A 26,320-nucleotide genomic window follows, 5' to 3' on the forward strand; every position below is an offset into this window, starting at 1 on the left:
CCCCACCTCCTTTTCTCTCGTACAACCAACTTCTCCCTTTTTCCTTTTTGTCTCTTTCTCTCTTTCTTTCTCCTACACCTATTTTCATTGTGGATATTTCGAGTTTGAATTTAATTCGACGATTTGTTATACGTGATTCTTCAAGTAAATGGTTAAATTAACATTGAAAACTTATTTTAATATATATATTATATAATTAAATATAATATATAATTAATTTTTATTATATATTAAATTAAAAAAAAAATAATAGAATAAATTTTAATTATATATTAAATTTATATATAATATATATATAATATGTTATTATAATATATATATTATATATAATATGTTATTTTTCAAATAGCATAATAAAATAAGAAATAATGCTAAAGAAAATATAGTTTATATTGAAACGATTAATATATATATATATATTAATAATAAAATATAATAATAATAAAATAAAAATAATAAAAAAAATATAATATATAATTTATTAATTAATATATATATAATAAACAAAAATAATATATACGTTTAGGAAAATTATTATCAACAACGATTAATTTTGTAGACAATGTGTCTCTTATAAAATTCGTAGGATCTTGAAGAACATCGATTGCTTGATTCTTGAGATAAATTTTATACTAACTAATAAATAAGATATATATGTATATATTTTCTCTTTCTCTCTCTTTCTACTTACGTTCACGAAAAAGAAAAACATGAGCGGTCGTTTTGTCGAGACGTGACGTACTTAAAAGAGACAAATCTCAAGTTCTCTATATAAAACGCAAGATTTCTCCCGAGAGAGAGAGAAAGAAAGAGAGAGAGGGAGAGAAAGAAAGAGGAGAGAGAGAAAAAAACGTAAAGTTTCCTTCTGCTTGCCAATTTGCCGGAACATTAGCCGCCTGCTGCGCTGCTTTTGGTGCGTATATATATACATATATCTATCTATGTACGAAAACAAGTATTATTGACAATCACTCACAATCAGTTCGATGATTTAAAGTTGAATGTTGCCGAGATAAAATTCGATTTTTGCGAATACAAATTTGTTTTATTTTTGCATTTCTTCTATTTTCTGTCATTGTCAGAACGACGAAATAAAAAAAAAAAAAAAGAAATTTTATAGCGTAAATCTGGAAATCTAAAATTTTGCTGACGATCATTTTTTTACGATCTAAAGGCAACGAAAAATCTTATCGAGATATTCTTCCTCTTTCCATCTCTTTCTCTCTCTCTCTCTCTCGCTCATTCTTTCTTTCTTTCTGTTAAAAAGGGCTTCTGCTCACTGAACCGTCCTTGCGTTCTTACTATTCGTAGGAAGGCTCCCCAAGGATCTTAACAGTGAGATATATCCATCGAGCAAGATTACACAAGTGCGTTTCCACGATCTTCCTCCGGTAATTGAAAAAGATTTGTTTTTTCTGTCTCTATCCTATATTTTTATTTTCTCTAACTTTCTCTCTTTCTTTCTCTCTCTCTCTCTCTCTTTCTCTCTTTCTCTCTCTATCTATCTATCTACCTATCTCTGTCTTTGTTTTTTAGTCATAAATCAGTGACCAACTTCGCAAATTATTTGCGAATATATTTAAAAAATATTATATATTAAATATTTAATATATAATATTATAAAAAAATTTATTATTAATTTAATTTTAATTATATATATATATATATATATATATATATATATAAATTATATTACAATAATAATAAAATATTAATAATAATATTAGATTTTATAATAAATAAAGAAGAAAATAAAAATATTTTGATAATAATAATAACAATAACAACAACAACAACAATAATAATAAAAAAATAATAATAATAATAATAATAATAATAATAATAATAATAATAAAGGTAGGTATATATAATATAATTTTTAATATGATTTCGAATGAACGTCATTTTATTTTTATTCGGAATAAATGAGTGTGTTTTACTTGACTACGATTAACAGTGCTCTCTCTCTCTCTCTCTCTCTCTCGTCGTCACCCGTCAAGAATAACAAATAAAAGTATTTTTTTTAGTTTATTTGCTTCTTGTTCGGTTTTTTCTTTTTTGTCTAGAGTCGTCTTTCCCTCATCTCTCTTTCTCTCTCTCTCTCTCTTATCCTCTTTTACTCTTACTCGCTTTTTTAAAATCGTCGATTAGTAGAATAATCGTAATAGTACGCGAGATAGAGTTAGCATCTAATTTAAAATGATTACCTTTTGCTAATTATAATTATATCATGATACAATATAATTTTATAATACAGAGTAAAGGAGAGAGGTGTTGATACGATACGGGTGAAGAAAGTTCGCGAGGATTAATGTAAAAAGAAATTTTCGCGCGATTTCTTTTCTTCTTCCTTCTTTCTTATTTTTTTTTTTTTTGTTATAATAACGAACATTCCACAAATCGCGGAACAAGAAGAAAGCAATAAGGATGATGGAAAAATTGATCTTGTTTTTCTTCACTCGTTCGTTCGTTGCAGTTGGGTTTGGGTTCGCCTTCCTCCTAAGTCGGTTGAATTTAATTTGTTGGCGCTGATGGACTATGCATCTGTCCGTAAAATATACCTCGTGGACGACAAGCCGAACAATCTGATGTTGCTCTCTCCGTTGATTCGTTTCCTATAAAGATCAACAAAAAACAAAACGAAAAGTATGAACGAAACTAAACAAATCAATCGAGCAAAATTTATCTAACGGTGTTGATCTTTTAAAAAAAAAAAAAAAAAAAAAAAAAAAATAGATCAAATATACAGTAGAGCCTGTTTTTGTGCGGTCCTTTTTTATGCAATTTTTTTCGTGCGATTTTATATGCGGTATATAAATTACAGCGGTGTTGGCACCAGTTTAATGTTTTCTATCAGTGTACATATACATGTATGGACCAACCCTGACTACGTGGACTCCTTGACGATAATGGAACTTCATACAATCATTGGATCAGGGCATAATCGCAAATTTTAAGAAGCATTATCTCAAATTAACTTTAAGCTACATTCTGAAAAAACTAGAGAACGATGAATTAGGCCTGACTGAAGTTTGGAAAAAACTCTCAATTTTAAACTGCATAAACTATATTACTGCAGCAATTGGTCAAATAAAACAACACACATTAAATTCGTGCTGGAAAGCGATCTTGCCTGAATGTGTAATTAATCGAAATGTTACCGAAAATGCGTCCACGTTATTATCTGAAATTACTGCACTCGCACGTAACATCAGCGGAGAGGGCTTTGATACTTTCGGCGTAAATGATCTTGACGAAATAATTGAGGACGAAACTGTCAATGATAGTGACATTATCAATAATTTGATAGATTATGAAGTCGGACAAGAAGAACCGGAATCTATTACAGCCGATAAAATATATGCATGGATCCGGATTTCTAAAAAATTGGAAACGCATTTTCTTAAAATAGATACTAATTCTTAAAAAAGCTAGAAATTCCAAAAAAAGCTAAGATCATGCATTTCTTGCTATCGTGACGTGTACAAGCAACTGACCAATCGACTGACGTCACAAAAATTGATCACTGACTTTCTGGTGCCAAAATCAATTGAAATCGTATCTTCAAACGACGAAAGCGATATGAAATCAATTCGTCACAAGAAAATGAAATGCGCGTTTTGGATTACGAATAGCTGTGAATTATTTAATGTATATTTTGAAAATTTCTGCATGTATACAATGAAAAATTAAGTGTTCAAAAAATATTTCCAGGTCTAATTTACTTATTTAATTTGTAGGAAAGCATTTTCTGCTTTATTTCGTAAATAATTGATGTATTATCTAAGTGTGACTTTTTTTATTCGGTCCCTATCCTCCGCACAAAAACAGGCTCTACTGTATATGTATAATATGTAAAAAATATAAATGTTACATCGTTAATCGACGTGATTCGTACGACTTTTCTTTTTTTTTTTTTAGGGCTTATAAACAGTGTTGCGTCAATTATCCGTTAGTCAAAGTACCTTCGTTCACTGCCAATGATCCTACGCATTCGCATTCACCGCGAAGATACCACATCAATGTATCTCGTTATTTTCGGCTTACGCGTACTTCGTATAGAAAGACCGATATTACCGAAACGGCATATCGATATAACCAATACAACATTAAATTCTCTCCAACTAACGAGCCGATCTCTGTACTTACACATTATTATATACATTCATACCTACTCATATCTATATATATATATGTAAGGTATGAATTTATATTCTCGATTAATATTCAAACTAAATGTCATATCGTATATACCTTATATGTATTAGAAATAGAAGGAGAGATCAAATTTATTCTTATTCTTGAGATAAACATCTATATCGGGTAATACATTTGTTTTTCATTAATTTAATTTAAATAAAAAAAAAAAATACAAACCTATATAATAATTTGATTTAATCTTTTGTTCGAATACTTATTTTTATTTATATATATTGGAGTGTTCTGATTGGTTTGATAATAAATTAAAAAATATATTGATTTTGATACTACCACATATAACTATGAAAAAAGATAATTATTTGACTTTTATCGAAGATAAGAATAAAATCGGTCATACAAGTTTTAGTATCATAGGTCCCCATAACGCGTGTCGCGTTCCATGTTTCGTTCACTTTAGATATGCGCAAGCGTGAAGAGAATCACGCCCCTTCCTAGCGACGAGAATCCACCCGCAACCCCTTTCCGTATTACCACGGCTCGAAACAGACACACACACACATATATACAGAGTGAGAGAGAAAGAGAGAGAGAGAGAGAGAGAGAGAGAGTGAAAGATCCACCCTCCGTCTGATATCAAGGCAAACCTCGTTCCCATTTAACACTCCAGTCGCGACTAATTACGCTAATTGATTGAAACTCTCTTTTCTCTGTCTCACCTTCTCCTTCTCTAACTCCTATTTCTGTCTCTTTCATTTGAATCAGGCTAATTACTAAATATCAAAGTTACACGCGTACCGATATTCGCTAGGTTTAAGTACCAACCCGCATGGTCCTTTCACGGCTATCGTATCAAACTGTAATTTGGCTATTTCTCGTCTGAACGGATGGTGGGGTAATGTTAGATTATTATTGAAATATACTCTAACTATTATTTCTTCGATATTTCATTTTTCTCGTAATTATATCATCAGTTAGTTAACTATATCATCTATTTTCATATAGAAGATTATTCTAATATATTGGTTAAACAAATGGTTCTTAACCGGTGTTTCGCGAAATTTTATGAATGTTTACTAATATAGACAAATAAAGGAGAGTAACTTTATCTCATATTGATATTATTAAAATCTGCAAAAGTCAACAAGCTCAGATATCGCACTAAAATTGACGAAATACAATTTTAAAAAAGAGTTAAAAGTTTTTACTAATATAATATTTTTAAATTAATTTTTTCTTTTTTTATTTTCTATTTTTATAATAATCTATTATCTTTATAATATCTATAATTAAATGTTAAATATGTTGTATTATATTGTTATGTATAATGTATAATCTTATATATATATATATATATATATATATATATATATATATATATATATATATAACTTTCAATATTAATAAAAGTTAAATGTTTACGCACATTTTTTTCTTGATTTTATGATCTTAATCGTCTTAATGATTTTGGTGTTCCGCAAATTTTTCTTCTAATCAAAATTGTTCCGTAACTTCGAGAAAGGTTAAGAACCACTGGGTTAAACAATCAATATTGGTTCTTACCCTTAAGTATATTTAAGTGTCGATAAAATGATGCACCGTTCCAAGTTTCAGGATTTCTTGTTACTATTGGCTCAGCTTTCACGTCACGCAGTGATGCACTTTCTTCAGCTATTTTCTCCGCTTCTCGTTCCTACAAATAAATTTATACTATTCATATTATAATTTATATCTCATCGATTTATCATTTCAATTCTTTTTTTTTCCTCTCCTATTACGACGATACGATTATATATATGTGTGTTTAATGATATTGAAATAACTTCATCACCTGTCTAATTAAATAAGTTTTCTATTATCTTTATGATTAGATGATAGGAATGACCGAAGAAAAGTTTGTTTGCATTAGCGTTAAAGAGATGACTCGATATTTGAAAAGGGCTAAATGACATTGGAGAACTCTGTTATGCAACGATGACCACGATCGAGTTCCCAACACATATCCTGCTGGTTATTCTAACTTGAATAGGGACACGCGTTCAACGGACAGTTGAATTTACCTTGCTCGTTCCTGCTTTGTTTAATGTTTCCGCTGATAGAAATCACCGAATTACTTAAATTAATTCCCTTTTTGCTGCTGGAAAGTACGTATGAGAGAGAGAGAGAGAGAGAGAGATAGCTTATGTCGATCGATTGTTTTGAATTATTTATAAACACGAGTCACATTGACTCTTCTTTCTTCTCTCTCTCTCTTTCTCTCTCTTTCTTTTCTTTTCTTTTTTTTAAAAGATAAGGGACCTTTGTCTTTACATCAAAATCGATATATAAATGGATTAAGATTACTTGATAATAATTAAGAAAGAAAAGTTGTTAGTTAAAAGTCAATCTAAATATAGTATTAAATAAAAATGATGATAATGATGCACCACGAAGGATATTATTTCGATGTAAAAAAAAAAAAAAGAAAAAAGTAAAGAATCAGAATGACTTATTTTACTTCTACGTCATTTACTCTTCATCGTGTGACATATTCGAGAGATAGAGGAATAATTAGAAGACAAAGAAATAAAAAAAAAAACAAAAATATGTATAATTTTAACAGGAGAGAGACAATAAGGTTGGTAGGTATACTGAGCTTGGAGAATTCGCACGCGAGAATGCATTTTTAATAAAACTTTGATGCCCTTACTTTTCAACTATGAAACACGATCGTTATATGCTACCCTACCTGTAGGATTTTAAACAATAACAATGTCTATAATAAATTAACGTAAAAAAAAAAGAAAATTATGATCAATAATTCAAGAAAAAGGAAACGAATTAAAAGAAACGAAAATAAGTAGAAATGAAATGAAATGAAATGAAATGAAATTAAATTAAATTAAATGAAAAACAAATAGAAAGGAAAGATAATGAATCTATAAATCGTAAAAGGAAAGAAACCGATTGAGAAACATCTTAATCGATGAACGAGGTGCTTTACGAACGTTAGAATGTAGATGGTTAGGTTGGTAGGTTTTTGTCAAAGCATCCTAAAGATACGAAATGGTAGATGCACGAGTAGAGATAGTAATACGTTTGAAATGACAGTCGGAACCGATTGTGTAGCGCGTAACATTACTAGCAGACTATAATAAAATATTCATCCTATCGTGCCGTTTACGTTGTCACGTAACACACGAGCGACGCTACGATGATTACATTTACTTTTGCTTGCTTTTTCGAGATATCGTCTAACGCAATCGTTTCGTATATGTATATTCCTGATATTAAGAAAAAAAAAAAAAGAGAAAAAACCAAGAAATTATATAATAGGATTTTTCTGCTTCACCCTTCATCATCTCTCTTCCTCCCTTCTAAAAGAATTTTTATTTAATTCATTTCGTTAATCGACTTAAGACACGTGATTTAATAATAATTATCGGTATCTTATTCACGATATAAATTATTTCTTGTTTTTTTTTTAAAGATTCAAGATTATCTACGTTTTGTGTACATTTATTTTAATGAGATATCTCTCTTATCCTTGTTCTCGACGAAAAATATTTATTTTATATTAATCGATTAAGAGATTTGATCTGACAGTTATCGTTCATATAACACCATAATTTTTTGCTTTTTACGCTAATGAAATGAAATCAAATCACATCTCTTTAAAATCGAATAAGATGACCGATCTTCCAAAAGTTCCCTCGTGTATTTATGACGTCCGTGACATACTTCTTCTTTCTTTTTCTCTCTCTCTCTCTCTTTCCCTTTCTTTCAAAGTTTTCATTCTCATATGAGTAAACATTAATCATCGTCCAATAGCTAATGGTTCGCAACGAGCAACGTAGCCGATGAAACTTTTATGCTGTTTGGGATTTGAAGTAATTAGGTATGTTTTGTGTATGGAAGAATAAGGGGGAGAGAGAGAAAGAGAGAGAAAGAGAGACGATTCGAAAATAAGGGGGGGTCTGTCTATTGTCAAGTAATTCGACAAAGAACCGAGGTGGTAAAGAAATGAGGGATTTTTATTCGATAATCGTTCTTTCCTTTCCAAATATATCTATGTTTTTTATTTTATTTTCTAATAACGTTTGATCAACACTTTTAAAGCAAATTATATCTTTTGTTATAATTAATCAAATAAGTACATATGTGTATTTATTATTATACTAGTATCGCGGTCTTTCTATTTAGTTCGTACCAAAACTACATACGAGGAGATTTCACCATAACGAATTGATCTATCAAGAGTAACGAATTCATATCGTTACGCTCTTGAAGTATTACATTCTGAAAGGGAGTTAGGAGTATGGTTATTGTAAGGAACATATGTGCTAAAGGATATATTGACTCGAGTTATACCGACCACCTGCTTTTGATAACTACAACAACAAACAAACAAAAAAAGAAAGAAAAGGAAAAGGGGTATACAAAAAATAGATAAATTGTTAATACTATGGTTATCTAAAGTTTGTGAGAGAATATCTCGATTATAATCGAAAACGAAGGGTATCTTTGGATTTTCTGGATTACCCTTGGGTATCGTTTGAGTGACAGATTACATGAGATTACACGTATAAAATAAGAAAGAAATAGAAATAGAAAATAGAGCTACTAAAATTCCTAGCATGTAGGCCTCGTTACGAATCACATTACGCGATCCTTGCAATCCTATAGTTGGAACGTGACGTATAACCTACTCGTGTTTATAGCGTTTACGATAGAAACCAAGAAAGAAACAAGAAAAGAAAGGAAGAAAGATTGTTGAAACAATCGTTATCATTTTTATTCGAAACTCTTATTCCATTTTTTTTTTATTATTTATATAATAACAATATCTTTATTTCATTTATATATAAATATCTACGTAAATAAATAAAATAATAAAAAGAAATGAAAATGAAAAATAAATTGAAAGACTTTAAATGGATTTTTCACATTCTTGAATGAATTTTCGCAATTTGTAACTCCGTTGAGCAGGTAAAGTAGAAATCCTTAGCCACTTTCATCATTGAAATCCACCCCTGAAATATCCAACAATTCTCTTTCTCTTCCTCTCTCTCTCTCTCTCTCTCTCTCTCTCTTTCTCTTTCTTTCTCTTCCACTGATCCTATCCCGAAAGTACGTAAAACCGAACGAATCCCTGGCTTCAGAATATCGAAACCAGGAGAACCGAAATGCCGACATGGTCGTTTGGGGGCCCCCCTACCTGACGACGCAGTTACTGCTGCTATCGTGTTGTGTTACTGCCGTTTCACCGGCCCATCCTCGCGTTATGGCTCGCTCAATTGTTTCAGCCCCGTTGATCCAATAAAGGATTACGGCGAAACAATTGTAGCGTGCAGAACCACCACCCCCATCTGCCGTTGCTGCTGCTGCTTCTCTCGCAACCCTACCCCTCGCAATCCAACCCCTTCCCCCTTTTCTCCTACACTCCGTTCACCACTCGTTTTCGAACAAACTCGTTCCGTTGCACGATGGATTTTACCTAAACGGCAAAACTTTCCAACAACTGCTCCCTTCCTCCCCCTCCTCCTCTTCCACCTCTTCCCTCTCTTTTCCATTCAACTATTCACTTTTTTTCTTATCGACGTCGAAACGATGGGATTATCGATTTCTTTCCTCCCCCCCCCCCCATTTTATTTTTTCCTTTAGTAAATATTTTATTTTCCAACGAGAATGTGATTAAGAAGATCTTTAATGATCGAGATTTATTAATAAAAAAAAAAGGAAGGCTATGAAATCGGATTGGTTTAGGATCGGATCGTTGATTTTCTTGATCGGTAGGCGGACATTGGAGTTCGTTTCGAAGCGAAAGTAGAACAAGTTGGAATCGAGAACGGGGAACTGTTCGATGGGTGTAAAGTTAATACGCAATCGCATTAGTCGCATTGCTTTCGGTCGAACGATCTCGTCGACGAATCCGTGCACCATCGGAATTATGCCCGGGAAATTGATTATACTCTCAATAATTCCAGACTTATATGCTAACGTTATCCGTTATCCGTTATCCGTTATTCGTTATCCGTCCCTATACGATGAATCTAATTCTATTAAAGTACATACTCGTCACTTTGTCATACATTAACTTATGTTAGTCGAGAGTGTCTACATATTTTTGACAATTTTTTCTTTATAGTACAATACTAGAATGCTGCGGCCTACGTGTTATTGTGGTTTTGTTATGAAATGTTGATTTCATAAAATTTGAAAATATTTAGTAAATTATAACAACACACAAAACAATACCACAATTAGAACGGAATACATAAAATAATGAATACATGAAAAAAATAAAAAAAAGTAAGGTTATGTCACATGTAAATATGAAAAAAACGTATGACGTGAATATATCGAAATAATTAAATTGTAATATAGCGCTATCTATTGAAAACTAACAGTACCTAGAAATCTAGATAACCTTTAAATAATAAATCTTTGAATTAGCAATAAAAAATAAAAATATCGAGATAAAAACTATCCTATATACCAAGTTGAAAAAAATGACACAAAATGAAAAAAATTTCATTAAGATCGGTTCAGTAGTTTTGAAGTTCATTGGAAACTATACAATGTGACACTAAATTTTTATGTATAAAGATCTTTATATATAAGTATTTTTTATGTATAAAAATCTTTATATAATAAATTACAATACACATAAGTGTATCAATTCCATCAATATTTTATTTGTATTCTCTCTATATAATAATTGTTTTTTCCTTTTTTACTATTTGTCTATGTTAAAATGACTCTTTAGCAAGGGATTTTTTGTTCTTTTATATCTTTGATAATATATGCGAAGAAGGAAGTTCATTACGAATCCTTCTTCGTGTCTATCGTAAACGATTTTCTCCAATGAATCGACAAATCTAATTTCAAACAGGATAGAATTCGATTGGCAGCTCTCGTAATCTGTTTTTTTTTATAGCATCGAAGAAATGGTCTTTACTTCTTTTCAAAGAAACGATTTCTGTCATATTATCTACTCGGAGTTTCAGGGATTTTCACGAATTTTCACGATGTAATACAAAATGATCGAATAAAAATACAAAATACAAATTCGATGTCAGTCGCAATAGATTGAAATCGTAACATTTACTTTTAATTACGTTATTTAGTTTTCTTATCCAATTGAAAAGAATGTATTTAATAGTATAAATAACTATAACACATTTTCTAACACTTCTTTATCGTAATTTTCTCTACATAAATAATTCTATAATATACAGGGTGGTAAAAAAAAAGATTTGATATTTGAAGGGCTTGTAGTAATCACCAAAATGAATAAAAAAATGTCTAATTAACATCGGTCTTAAAATCAACTCTATTTCGATGTAAATAAACTTTTATTATTTATGAAAGGAGTTCTACATCGTAAGCAATCTTTTTGAAAAACTTATTGCATGTTCACGTAAGAATTAACTTATATGTAACGTAATTACTACATACACTTATATTTTTACTTCTTTCGTTCACCGATTCCTATATAAATTCTAATAATTACTATCAATATATCGTTTTGTAAGAATTCGGTCTCTTCGAATTATCGACGATAAGAAAACTTCTTTTGCAATAATTTTAACATATGTTTCAAATTTTTTTAATTAATATCTATTTACAAAAAGATGAAAATTCTTTCGATTACACCATCAGTCCTTCTTTAATACGAATAATAACAAATCCGTGGTCCTCTTTCACAATAAACTTAAAAAGATAAAAGATAAAAAAAAAGAAATAGAAGATATTCGTATTGGATTTGAGGGCTTGAAGGGCGGAGCTGGTCCGGACTAACGATAATAATTAAATCAACAGTCACCGCCCTCGCTTTTCATGGCGAAAAGCCATCGTTCATCTCTCTCTCTCTTCTTCGTATTTCGATACAACGAATACCCATGGAAATTGAAACTGAATAAGGTGCGAACAAAACGTCTCGTTTTTCTTTCTTTCTTTCTTTCTCTCTCTTTCTCTCTCTCTTTTCTTCTCTTTATTATTTTTTTTTCTTAATAGTTGACATTTCATATCGACCATAATCATAAATATGATTCTAGGACATTGCATTTCTTTGTAAAATGAATTGAAAATGTTATGAGGTTAAACGAATCTCTTTTGATGAGCATAAGAGAGAGAAATAGAGAGAGAGAGAGAGAGAGAGAGAGACGCATACACAGACCATACTACAATATATACTACATACTGTATATATATATATACTTAGTATGTCAGTCCAATTTAATCACAGAGTGTCCCGAAGGATTTCTCCCTTCGTATCTCCGGATAAAAGGTCAACTAGTGGCATTTCCAAGTAAGAAACTTCAGCTTTGTTCAACGACTCTTCAAAAAATGCCAGATGCACGTCTTTATTTAACGATTCTTTGAAAAGAGAAAAAAAAGGAGTAGAAGAAAAAGAAGGAAAGAGATATGTTATTTATGCGTATGAAGATACATTATTCGGATGCATACGAGAATCTTATTTATACAATTTTTTTTGAAGTTTTACTAGTTTCAATCAAAGGTCATCTTTTTTTCTGATATTAATAATTTTAGAATATACCTGATTGAATAAAAAATTTGGTATACATTCTCAAAAAGTGATTTTATTCGTTCATAGGTATATCTATTTTTTTTCTGCACGCGTTCAGAAAAGTCGTAGATTCTTGAAAATCCTTTTTATACGGGAATGGATCAAACGATGTGTTAAAAAAGTAGATAAAAGAGGAAAGGAAGTGAGGAATTGGGATGGTAGGAGGGTTTTCCCAGTAAAGAGGGAGAAAACGCAGAAGGTCTCTTTAGGAAAGCTAATGACTCTCCAGACGGTCGAAGCGCAATTAAAAGTTGCGGTCTGAGCTAACTAAAACGAGTCGTACTTTGATTTAAACGTTTTCCGAAGCTACCCCACTAACCATCTCCCGATTCTCTACGTGACGTTGCTTAATTGCATTTAAATGAATGTCCGATCTCGTGAATGTACCTTTATCTACTAAAAGAAAGAATAAGACAGATAGATAGATAGATAGATAGATAGAAAGAGAACGTAGGAATGAAATCTCATGCATTTGGGAAACCTTTTTCGTCTTCTCGAAAAGATTGTAAAAATCGTCCTAAACGTCAAGATTAACTTTCTTTTTGTTTTTTTTTTCCTTTCTTTTATTAAGAGAAAAAATAGATCAAAAAATAAAATAAAAAAAAAAAAGAAACGTATATATATATATAGGGGTACAGATAAAAGTTGCTTTCACAGATGTCCCGAAAATGAAAACGTTCGGAATCCTCTCTCTCTCTTTCTCTTTCTCTTGCGTGCGCGCGCGCGTGCTTCTCAGTCGGTCCAGCGGAGCGAGAAATAACTGCAAATAACGTTCGGGGATTACTTAGTTACCGCAACATCCGAGTTGCGGTCCTACTAACATGGCCTCTCTCTCTCTCTCTCTCTCTCTCTCTATCTATCTATCTACCAATATATATATATATATATATATACATCGGTGTATATGGTAGGTCTGAGTAACTGGGTTTTCGCTACTACTTGTACATACCGTGTCTATCCGTCCGTCTCTGTTTGTGGATAGCTTTGTGACAAGGATATAGAGCTGTGTAGTGTAGAGATGGTACTACACGCGTTAACCATCTTCGACATAGCTACTGACTGACTGAGTTAAAGTGAGTTAGAGAGAGAGAGAAAGATAGTAGAGAAGGGCTGTGAATCTCTGCACAAAATACACGGCAGCTCTGTACTCCACTCGACACGTTCACCGACGACAAGGGGGAATTGAAAAGCTATCTGGCAATCCGGATGGCTTATCCAAGCCTATCTCTCTCTATCTCTCTTTCTTTCAACATCCCTTCACTCGCAAGGTCGATCCGCTTTTCCCGTTTCCTATGTTCTTTTCTCTCTTTTATCTTGCACCGGACCTTCCTTTCTCTCTCTTTTTCTCTCTCTTCATCATTATCTTTATTTCTTCCTTCCTTTTTCCCTTTTTTTCTCGCTAATATCTGCATGTCTTTGTTGATATTTTTTTTTATCCACTTTTAATCCTTTACTTTGTTATCCCGTGTGCGTATACGTTTAATGGATAAACAATTATAAAGATTCTTAAAGGGTTTCTATGGAATAGCTTTATTCAATTTGAATTTAAATATTTATAAACGATTACTAAGTATTTTCATTAATTATTAAGAGTTACTCTATATAAGAGGAGACTTTTTAGATGGCATTTAATGATAACGAGTCTGCTAGTATGTCTCCTACGTGTTTGAAGATCGTTATCGCATGCAATTGTAGGATTTTGTCATGCAAAACTCATGTTATGGATCGATGAAAGAGGATTTTCTTTAGTATTATTATCTATTTGCTGTTTAAAAAAAATATTTATATAAATAGAAAACGTTATAATTTAAAAAAATAATATTAAATTAATGGACAGATATATTTAACTTAAAATATACAGTATAATAAAATAGATATATAAAAGTGAATTTTATCATTATGATTGGTTGAATGAAAATAATATTGTTCATTTAATTATATCATTCTAGTAGAAATGTATATATATCATCTAGGTGAGTCTATTACGGATCCCACCAATCGGCATCGCACGAGCCGTTGAGTTTGTAATGGTTACGGAGTATTTACTGACACAATAATTATCGCGATTGACGAGGGCTGCCGTACGAGCAGTCAGACCGCAGAGCAAATTCTAGGGACGTCGAGTAGTATTACACGGGTAGACATCCTCACCCCTTCTATTACCTACCTATCGTATCTACCTATAACCCTTCGTTTCTCTATCGAGCCTATGGCAACGTCAAATCATCGATTTTCTTGATAATCCTTATATCCTATCGAGTCAATTCCAATGATTATTATTTTTTTTAAAAATGCATTCTCGCAATTTTTATTAGCTACCTATAAGAATCCTATTTATCGAGTTTACGCTGATAGAAAATAAAAATCCATTTCGGTAATCAACCAAAAATTCAATAAAAATAGATGGAATAATGATAATAATAATATTACTTTTTTAAATTTATTTACTTACGATGGGTCTCAAGTTAAATAATTTTCTCTCTTTTCTTTATTTTTTTTTCTCTTTCTCTCCCTATCTATTCTTTTTTTTCCCCACAGAAAAAAAAACACGGAGAACTCATTTTGTAAGTAATGTTGGAGAAAAGCAATTCGATTAACTCTACGACTAAAACCGTTTGTCCGGATCAGGTTACGCGAAGACGTCGCTCGTTTTCGTTTACAGGGGAGCGTGGGATATCTCTCTCTCTCTCTCTCTTTCTCTCTCATGAGTTGGGTGGAGTGTTCTATCGCTTCATTTACAACGTAAATATACTCCGTTATTAAAGTCTACTGAAACATGGTGCTCTTTTTATTCACTATCGAATGATTAAAGATCGACGATCATTCTACGATCTCATTCTACGTATGCTTCACCATAAATAGTCTTTGGAACGTTTGACAAAAATGAAAATTAGAAAAGTTGGACAGATCGGAGGACATCCCTTTGATCCCTTTAAAATTGCGTGTTAGTTGATGGAAACGCGATTGTACCTATATAACTTTGCACGCACTATTTTGCCACGATATTACATGTTTATTGACGCGAAAGGGTTAGAGAGAGAGAGAGAGAGAGAGAGAGAGAGAGAGAGAGAGAAACATTCAAAAACGAAACCGGCCAAGCACGTTATAACATATTTCTAGCGTGGTCCTAAACTCAATAAGAGAGAGAGACAGAGAGAGCGTGTCGAGTGTTTACCGGCAACGAACGTGTCGTGTACTACCATTTGTAACCTGTTTCTCCCTTGAGAACGTAACAATGGGTCACGTGCCATTTAAAGTACACAAATAAATATCACACAATCGCATACGGTATCCACGATTAACGAGATGCTTTATTTTAACCTTCAAGAGATTTGTTTCAGGAACTTGATAAAAAAATCAAAACTATCATTGTGAATAGATTTTCTATACGATAAATGAAATATTATTTTTCTCTTCCGAAAAAAGTTAATCTCCTTTTTATGCAATCAAACGAAAATTAGATGAAAGATAAATAAGATAAATTGAAAGAAATCTAAGTGTAATTGTCTTACCGTTTCCCGAGGTGGACTCCAACATTGAGGAGATGCATTTCTTCCTGTAGCATGATTACCAATGCTAGAATTAGTAGCAGAATGAAGATTGTGAAGAGTCGCGTTAAGCGGAGTAGCTGGATCATCTTCCGTCGTTTCGATGTCAACCTCGTCGTCGGAGTTTTCCTCTTTACTATTGGAATGAGCGTCTTGAGATGTTTCTTGAAGAGCAAGTGATTGTTCACCGATCGGTGGACCACGAATCACTGGTCGGAATGCTGATTGATGTAACGGAGGATTCATCGTTGGTATCAGGGGAGGTTCGGTTGGGCTGGAACCACTTATTGGTGGTGCCATTGGTCCTGACCGAAAAAATCAAATGTCAATGTTTTTAATCGATTGACAAAGACTGAAAATAAACAAATTGAACTTGACATTATTTCAAACGTAGGAATCAAACTGTACACACCTAGTTATCTACCTACCTATATGAAATTAGACAAAGGAATGACGACAAGTCATTACCTGGAAACAGAACCGGGCTCCTCTTAGCGAGCCAAGGTAAAGCATAGGGTGGAAAAGCAAATCCTGGAGTCTTGGCTACGGCTACAGCTGCTGCCTGTTGATGTTGATGCCAAACATAATCCATGACGAGACTCCTGGACAAAGGTAATGGTAATTCCGGGAATGGCGGTACTCTCGGATGAGTTGGGGAAGATACGAGAGTAGAAACCGGCATGGTAGGCGATGATCTTGGTTGTTTAGCTGGACTAGGTGATTCTCGGGAATTCGGATTACTCAATAATCTCTTTCTCGTGCCACCATTGAACATGGCTTTAACATCTTCCCAAGCATGTACCACCTCGTCCGGTGGATTACCGGAAAGTTTCATATGCCGTCGCCATGAATTAAAATTGGCCGCGTCTGGTTGTACGTATTTGTCCGACGGGCCGATTCTATGCGAATGGAAGATGAATTTGTTCGGCGAAAAGAATAAACCACAATAAGCACATTTGATACATTTAGCTCTGGAACTGTTATAACGTGCTGGTAAGAAAGCACCCCGGCAACCCCAGGCACACTCGTGGTGAACGGAGAATGCAAAATCTTCTGGTAACCTGCGATCAATCCCAACACTTTTTTCTCTTTTCTACATTTCTCTTCTAAATTCAGATCAAAGGAGAAAATAAACGCATAAATAACAATTAAATGTATTAAAAGAGATACTTACCTAGGAGGAGCATTATCGCCAAGAAAAGATTTACAAAGCCTTTCAGCTTCTCTTCGAGTAATCATTCCGCATCTTCTCGAGGACACTGGCATTGCACCGGCACGCCGAAGTATCTCTAATTGAACTGGTGTACATTGCACGCAAGTAATACCCAATGCAACTCGACGATTATGAATTTCGTTATAGCTGAATTGCTTCAACAAGGTATTACTTATTTGCGCGAGGCAAAGTCTTTCTTGTCCTTCGATGACCAACGAAACGATGTGAATCCCATAAAGCGATACCGTACCAACCTGTAACTCCTATTGTTTTAGATGTACCACGTGGTCCAAAAGCGATCAAAACTCATCGTTCGGAACATAATTTTTCTTACTTGATTCGGCTTAGAATGAGATTGCGATTGAGATGATTGTGCTGTCGACTTTTGACTTCCGGTCAACGGTGGCATCGACAACACCGCTGGACCATCCATCCTATAACGAACAAACGCGACAAAATAAGAAAGATTTCATTTTCTTATTATTGATGCATTTAATTATTTATTTATTTCTATCTTTTATACAGAATGAGTCACCTAACATGAAGAAATCAAATATGATACTCGTAAGTTATTCGTTGTACGAAAAAATGTTTCAAATAAAAATTGTGCATGATATCTAGGGGGGGGGAGGCATACTTTACTTTTTTATTATGATGTAAAAGTGATCTTCATACAGTTTTTAAAATTAAATATCTAATATCTTTTTCTCCTTTCGATGTCTTGAAAATGGTTGAGTTATATCACTTATACTCCTTATCACTTATACGGTATTGTTTTAAACGACTCCTACAACTGGATAAAATTTCAAAAGTATAGCAATTTATTATGTTATATCGGATACTTATAAGATACAAACTAGACAGTTCACATGTTGATTATTTCTAACATCTAACAGAGAATATGTTTACAGTCATGACCTCCTGTCATCGTAAACAAAGTTGTGTTAAGAATCACGTTGATTAAACGTATTTCTCAATAGAAAATTATTAATTTGAACATATATCGGTAATTAATCATTTTAAGAAGAGAGTTCTTAATAGAGTTAAGTATTAAAAGTATAATACTTTTTTTACGACAAATTTGATAATTTATAGGAATTCGAAGAAAAATATTAGACATTACATTTAATAATAAAGTAAGCTAATAAAATAATTAGAGCAATGTATGTCATTCCTTAGATAACATGGAACTTTTATTTGAAATATTTGCTCGTATAAAAAATAACTTTCGAGTTATTTGAAGTTGTCATGTTAGGAGACTAACCCTTTAAATATATATTTGTGTATGTGTATGTGTTCATATTTCACATTCAAACTAGTAATTTGAAATAAAGAGTTAAAGTAACTCACACCCATACACGTTTCAACGCAATGGCGACTGGTCGGTATAAAAAAACGAACTGCATGGATGGAAGCTCTTGCTCTCCATACCCTTCTCTCTTTCTCTCTCTCTTTATTCTTCCAACATTTCCTCCCCCACGCTCGTGTAATTATATTTATTACATTTTATCGATTACCTTGTCCGCTCGAACGAACGCAAAGTCCGCCGCCATTAAGCGCGTTCGCGCGCATTTAGCTCAATTAAATCGGTTTCGTCGGGTTGCCAGTATTCTCTGTTTCTCATTCTCTGTTTCTCCCTCTCTTTCTCTCTCTTCTCGTAAATTCATTTTCTACGATTTCTCAAACGACTGACTGTTACAAAAAAATAAACGTAAAAAATGGTCATTAGTGAATTATGAAAAAGAAGTTCGTGAACGATCAAGTCACGTGACTTATCTTTAAAAGATCTTAACGATTAAATGATCCCTTTTTTCTCAATGACCTTATACTTACGAGTATTAGATTTTACTAGACAAGTTTTGTCCAAACATAACGTTTGATAATCTCGTGGAAAAGATTCTTTACAAATGAAATCTTTTCTTAGGAGAATTTATTTACAGTATAATTATGTGTCTTATATAAAATCATATTTTGTAATAACTATTCGAGTAATCACTGATAAAAATATCTTTTATATTTATCTCTTGTCTAAAGTAATTTGTCTTATTTAATATGAGACCAAGTCGAGTTCCTTTGAAAGTAAGTAGGGAAAACTCGTTACTAAACTTCCGTGTACCAAACAAGACTAGGTTCCTCTGTATCTATGAATAGAATTTAACGGTGGATAAAAGCCAAGAAAAAGTAGTGAGAAAGATGGAAACGGTGATAGGAAGTTTAGAAATAGAGATCCTTATCCTCTTAACTCATGAAGATGCCTTCGAATTCGGTGAAGAAGAAGATGATGATGAAGAAGAAGAAGAAAGATATTGAATATAGCATAGATTCCATCCTTGCTAGACGAATAAGATCTTCTTCCATTAATTTAACACTCGACGAAGACTTTATTGGGATTGTGAATTTTCCAAGGCTAAGAAATTAAGTGTTCTCTATTGGATGAACGAACTTGTGTGAGAGGAAGCAAGTGCCACGTCGAAAAAAGGTAAGGAGATAAAGGACGAAAAGGGAAGGAAGATAGAAAGGAAGGAAGGAAGGAAGGAAGGAAGGAAAGATATACGAGAGAGAAAGAGAGAGAGAGAGAAAAGATATTCCCTCAGTGTTGATTTTAATTGAAAACGCTTCCATGAAGGTACACGTCGTGCTAACCGTTATACGCGTGCGTGACTCTTCTCTCTCTCTCTCTCTCCCTCTATCTTCAATGCACAGAGAAAGAGAGAGAGAGAGAGAGGGGCATGCACACGAATAAAGTGAATCCGCCGCAGCGAGAGAGAAAGAGAGAGAGAGAGAGGAAGGTAGGGAGAGGGAGGATGGTGGACGCCAGCAAACGTCCCTGGGGATGCTGGTACGCGGGGGTAATTCAATTTGACACCCCCACCCGCGCTTAAACAAGGCAGCACCCATCCAAAGCTCTCTCTTTCTCTCGCTCGTTTCTCCTTCCACTCCTCTCTTCGTCGTGCAAATTAAATTCTCATCCACCGTGAAACAATGTCGGTGCCCGACCCGGAACAACCCCCGGCCATCCCAGCTCCGGTGCACCCCCTTTATCCCTCCTACCGTGTCTCTTTCTCCTCTGCTCCTCCCATACTCTTATACGTATAGTCAGGTGTACCATCTGAACCCAATTGAAGCTCTTCTATCCTTTTCTCATCTCTCTTATTCGTATAGGAAGGGATCTCTCTCTCTATTCTCTCTATTTCTCTTTCGTCAATCCACTACTGATCAGCGGTCGTATGGATCGGATTCGAATCGACCGCATTAATTACTGGCTACTTACAATTAGTTCGAACACGAACGAGATACATGGCTTTTATCCTTCTCCCCATTCGATATCTTATCTGGATATATCTAACTATCTATATGTATGTATGTATGTATGTATGTATTTATTCTATCTTTCTTTCATTGAAATTTTTCTACACTTTTTTTTCTTTCACTGATCTGTCAATTTCTCTCTCTCTTCCTCCCCTCTCTTTCTCTATTTCATTACATATTATATAGATATAAGATTTAACATGTGTCATCGGTGGTAATCCCTCGATATACGATGTCGCATGTGTACATAAACGTAATTATCGACATTCATCAAAAGCTCGTTAAACGTGGATTGATCATTCATCTATAAATGTTCGTTCTAATTATCAACTGGTAAGTCAACGATCGAATTTTAACAAATAATATATATATTTATATATATTCGAGCGATGAAGATATCGGTGTATTAACTTTTATTAATTTCTTGTTTTGAAAATAAAGTTTATATATGTGCGAACTTATATGTATAACTATATTATTTATCATGCATGAATACGAATAAAATGAAAATTCTTTCAAAGATAATCATCATTTTTATCGATTAAATTTTGATACGTAAAAAGAGAAAGAGAGACAGTAAAGAGTGCAAACATAAAAAAGAAGAAAAACAAAAAACAAAAATCATAAAAACAAATCTAACAAATAGAAAGAGATGATAATGGGGAGGAACAAAAAAAAAAAAGAATTGTAACGTTTTGTGCGAGATATTTTAGTTTCGCTAGCGAAAACTCGGCCGTTTGCGACATATTCTCTTCTCTATCGAATGCATATACGCATGCTGCAAAAGATGAAAACGAAAACGCGTTTTTTTCCTCTATCTCTCTCTCTCTCAACTTTGACAAAGAGAGAGAGAGAGAGAAAGAAAGAGATAGTAGAACAAAAAAAACAAAAAGAGAGAGAGAGAGAAATAGGTACAGAGAGATAGAAACGAAGTCGCGGAATATAAGCGTACCCGTGGGCTCGCAGATTATTTAAATGCAAACACTGTGTTGTAGCGAGGCGCATTGTTCCCCTCTCTCGGTTATTTTACAATTCAATCTGCGATCCTCCGCTTCTCTCTCTCTTTCTCTCTCTCTCTCTTTCTCTCTTTTTGCACCAGGCAGGAGGCACCAGGTCCATACGCGCGTGCGCGCGCACGCAAGACCAAAGTGGAACGGGGAAAATGCTTCTCGTTCGTTCGTTCGTTCGTTCGTTCGTTCATTGTAACGTTGTTAAATCTCCGTCCTTCCATCACGACTCTATTTCCATTCTACATCTTTCTTCATCTTATTGTTAGTTCTAGCCGTCTTTTCTATCTTTTTCTCTTTCCATCTCTCTCTCTTTCTCTTTCTCTCTCGGTAATTGTACACTCCCCTCTTTTGCATGATTTATAAACCCTTAAGGATTTCCTTAAATTCGATGATAGCTTTCCAACTTAATCTCAAAGTTATTACATTTATAATATCATAAGAATTATATAAAGTAGGTATATAATAATTACAAATGATATTGTGTAAAAAAATAACAAGAAGATATAAACCAAATGAAAAATCTATTCTAGTTATTTTAGACAATCGTTATAACGTTTTTACAAAAATCCCTGTTTCGTTCTTTTTCTCATTGTTAATAATAATAATAATAATTGTCATTTCTATATTTTAATAGTATTTATCTTTATATAATATTATTATTTTGTTCAAGATGATATCGGTACAATCTTTTAATGATCTCTCGGTAATTGTATTATTATATGAACGAGCAAAAAGCAAATTTAAACCTGTGTATCATATATGAAGTGATAAATAATCACTATCGATGTTATAATATATTCTTCGTACAATTGGAAATTAAAAATAAAATAAAAAAGAATTGCAAATTGAAATGAAATTTTTTTCTTTTCAATAATTTTTTACGATGATACATTATCACAAAGTTATCCAAGAGTAATACGAGTCGCGTTGAGCGCGAATGAAACGTTTAAAACGATCAAATACAAAAGGGAAATGGAAGGTTACGTGTTGTAAAATTTCATTGGGATTCCCATTGTAACGAAGAGAGAGAGAGAGAGAGAGAGAGAGAGAGAGAGAGAGAGAAAAGAGGTTTTGTAGAAGAGCGGCTTTGTCGTAGATCGACCGGCAATTATCCTGATGAAAACGTCGATCGCATTTTAATTCGTTCTCTGGCAATATTACTAACGGGTATGGTAGAATCTTCCTTCTCCCTCTCTTGTACCCTCTCTCGTACCCTCTCTCGTTCCCTCTCTCGTTCCCTCTCTTCTTTCTGTTCTCGTATACCAAGCTACCAACCCATACTCTTTCACCATAATCATCATCCCTCTCTTACAGGTCTCGCGCGTCGCTCGTTTTCCCACGGTAAATGCAATGTAATCTACAAATTTGCACGCGTGCGTTGAGTACCTGATTGCCCCGTCGAGTGCTGATTGCTATCGCAAAGTCGATCGTCGATTTTGCGAAGTCATTTTGAGCGTTAACTAACGTTCCTGTTGACACTTTGCATATTAATCGGACCCCCATCCCCGCCCCCATCCCTCTATTAAAACGTATCAATGATTTCAATTATGATTTTTTCCCCCTTTGGACAATTTTCAAGAGGGAATGGCAGGTGGGGAGAGGATCAAAACTAGAAAGGGTTAAGATATTTAATTACTAATTATAATTAAGATATTTTTCAAAGAAATTATTTCGGAAATTTTGTTGACAATTCGTTTTTTTTTTTTCCTTTTCATTTGGACTTTTCTTTTTTCTTTTGTTTTCTTTTTTCTCTTTTGACCTTTAATCGATATTTCACATATCGAAAAGGGTTAATACTCAAAAGCCATTGAATTCTTCAAAAGTAGTCGAATTTAATAGCTCAATCGAAAGATAATCCACCGATCGTCTCATTCACGCATACATATAAATATATATATATTTTATTATACCGAGTGAACAAGAGAACGTTTCACGTTTTGAAATCTACCCTCTTTCTCTCTTCCCCGTTCAACTCGAATGCGTTAAACAACGCTGCAGGCCACCGGAATATCTCGAGAGGATTAAAGAGATCATACGTCGTCGCTCGTGTCATCAATTTAATAATCGAAATGCACACGCGTCCATACCAGAACGAAAGAGTCTCTTGAGAAGAGAAGCTTATCTCGATTATGATGTTTGGCTACGTTAAGAAAGAATGAAAACAATCATCGGACTATTTATCAAGCCCTTCGTTTTTCCTCTACATTTTTTTTTTGCCTTTTTTCTTACAAGTGGATATATTAAAAACCTTTTTATCGGTTTTAAAAAAAAGAGAGAGAGAGAGAGAGAGATCAAAATGATGTTAATTAAACGATCCAAGTATTATCGTAATTGCGAGTAATTCTTGATAAACGAATAGATTATTATTCTAATGCTTTAAAATGGAAAACACACATAATTTAGATACTTGAAAATAGTTTAATTAATTTTGAAATATTTCTATTATAGAGATTATATTTATTATTATATTTTATTATATTTAGATTATAATTATTTACAATAAAAAAAAAATCTTAATTATTTTTTATACTCAAGTTTTAATCTCAAGTCAGTATATGTAAAAATAAATAAAGAATAATATTTTCGTCTTATCAATGTAACACCGATTATTCTATTAGGAGGACTGGAAAGTAATGTCGTTTCTACACATGTATATTTTTATATTTTAATCAAAAACTGATTGATTTTTCTTAGTTCGGTATTAAAAAATTTACATACCAGGTTCAAAAAGGTTGTTGATAAGGAGGATTAATAATTACATTATTGATTTGTAAATAAAAATTTATTAAAAAGTTATTCGTTTGAATTTAAGGTTAGAAAGTGACATTACTTTCTAGTCCACCTAATACAGTAATGAATCTCATCGAATGAAATAATAATATGTGAAAAAGAAAAAGAGAGAAAACAAGAGAATAGATAAGAAGACTTATGTTAGTTATTTGTAAAGTTTTCTTTCCGGGAGAGGGATGAATCTCTCGATCGGTTAATCCTAATCCAAACAGTTTATGGCATTTGTTCGTCGAGCGTACGTACCGTCGCGTATCTACGTCTGGCTAAAGTCTCCCCATGAAAAGAGAGAGAGAACGACCCCTTGTGTCCCGCGGGACCAGTTTACCCCTCTACCCGTGAATCGACTATCAATTTATTTACCAGCGATCTGTTTTTTAAAGAAGCACTTTTTACGACACGTTCCAAAAACACTATATATTATAGATCGACATTTTTTCCAAGGAAAAGAAAAAACAAGAGTAAAAAGTATTTGAAGATGTCATTAGAAGACTATACTCACTTCGTGATCAATAAAAAAACAACTGATGATTCCAAATGTTCTTTGATTTATAATTAATTTAACTGCGAACTCGAGATACTTTAATTAAATTAGAGATCATGATAAAAATATAATTTACGAAGAGATATTATGTCACAATAAATATATACATATATTGTAATCTTTCCTTAAAACATCCCACTAAAATTATTATAAATATTTTCTATCGAAATTAATTAATTAAAGAACTATACTCTTTTTTTTTTTTTTTTTTACAGAATAAAATATTAGGTAATCATCGACAATAACACAACACACATACCTCTTTTATTAAAACACCCAACAAACATCATTATAAATATTTTTTTATCGAAATTAATTAAAAAAAGAATAAAACATTAAGTAATCATCGAAAATAACAAACATACCTGTATATAATAACAAACAATGATTCCCGCGTAGAGAAATGACACCACCAACAGTCCAAGTAAGAAAGACAGACAGAGAGAGAGAGAGAGAGAGAATCCTCGAAAAAATGGAAGAAAAATAAAAAAAAAAAAGGAAGGGAAAAAAATAGAAAAGAAAAGAAAAACAGGAATGAAAAAAAGAAAAGAGTTTTCCGACGAGAAAAAAAAACTTCACCCAAAAATTGTTCCCCTTTCAATTTAATTCTCTCTCTCTCTCTCTCTTTTTATTTTTTCCTCCGATCACTGATTTTTTATTTACGAAAAGAAAAAAAAAGAAAAAAAAAATAGGAAAAAAAAAGAATATACAATGAGAGGACAGGACTTTATAAAAAAAGAAAGAATGAAAGAAAGATATAGAAAAAAATTAAAGAATAAAAAAATGCAACTTATTGTTAAATTTTTATTACACGAGGGATAACGTAAGAAGAGAAATAACTGGTTAAAAACGCGCGAAGAAAAGCGAGGAAGAGATTCGTAAGAGCGACTGGCCACAAAACGCAGCCCGTTTTGCGTTACGTACTCCGGAAGACTTGCTTTCCATCCCCAAGTTTCTCTCTCTCTCTCTCTCTCTCTATCTATCTATCTATCTATCTATCTCTTTCTCTCTCTCTCTCTCTTCTTGTATCTAACACGAATTGTGCTCCCTCTCTCGAATCTCTGGCGAAACGAGGCCGGGGAGAGAAAGGAAAGAACCGCCCCCGAACGTGGCACCCCCGTGACAACCAACCCCAATGTACAAGCCGGTTGGTAACGTGACCGAAGGCGGAGCTTCGTT

General features: G+C 33.1%; 1 protein-coding gene across 3 annotated transcripts; it reads right to left on the reverse strand.

Annotated features, from left to right (window-relative positions):
• Positions 1 to 2,351: 2,351 nt before the first annotated feature.
• On the reverse strand, positions 2,352 to 26,068 carry fuss (SKI family transcriptional corepressor fussel). Of its 3 annotated transcripts, none has more exons than XM_089170922.1 (7): positions 25,507 to 26,068; positions 17,826 to 17,925; positions 17,453 to 17,745; positions 16,747 to 17,339; positions 16,243 to 16,583; positions 5,722 to 5,851; positions 2,352 to 2,615 (listed from the first exon to the last, which is right to left on the reverse strand). In XM_089170922.1, the coding sequence occupies exons 2-7, from the start codon at positions 17,922 to 17,924 to the stop codon at positions 2,515 to 2,517; spliced, it is 1,557 nt and encodes a 518-aa protein (XP_089027048.1). In that variant the 5' UTR covers position 17,925; positions 25,507 to 26,068; the 3' UTR covers positions 2,352 to 2,514. The 3 variants fall into 3 exon arrangements, with proteins under 3 accessions (XP_089027048.1, XP_015190272.1, XP_089027047.1); XM_015334786.2 differs by having other exon boundaries at positions 17,453 to 17,754; XM_089170921.1 differs by lacking the exon at positions 25,507 to 26,068 and adding an exon at positions 18,134 to 18,241 and having other exon boundaries at positions 17,453 to 17,754.
• Positions 26,069 to 26,320: the final 252 nt, after the last annotated feature.

Source organism: Polistes dominula, unplaced genomic scaffold (assembly GCF_049000335.1).
Source record: "Polistes dominula isolate Pdom_NZ unplaced genomic scaffold, Pdom_raw_medaka contig_31, whole genome shotgun sequence".
In the NCBI taxonomy this organism is placed as follows: domain Eukaryota; kingdom Metazoa; phylum Arthropoda; class Insecta; order Hymenoptera; family Vespidae; genus Polistes; species Polistes dominula.

What these genes read in the sequence shown, in the direction of transcription:
- fuss (XM_015334786.2), bottom strand. Translation starts at nt 17,924, where the DNA reads ATGGATGGTCCAGCGGTGTTGTCGATGCCACCGTTGACCGGAAGTCAA. An exon ending in GGAGTCCACCTCGGGAAACG is followed by an intron (nt 5,852 to 16,242) that starts GTAAGACAATTA and finishes ATTTATTTGTAG; the next exon opens with GAACGAGAAGCGGAGAAAAT. An exon ending in ACACTTAAATATACTTAAGG is followed by an intron (nt 2,616 to 5,721) that starts GTAAGAACCAAT and finishes TGATCTTTATAG; the next exon opens with GAAACGAATCAACGGAGAGA.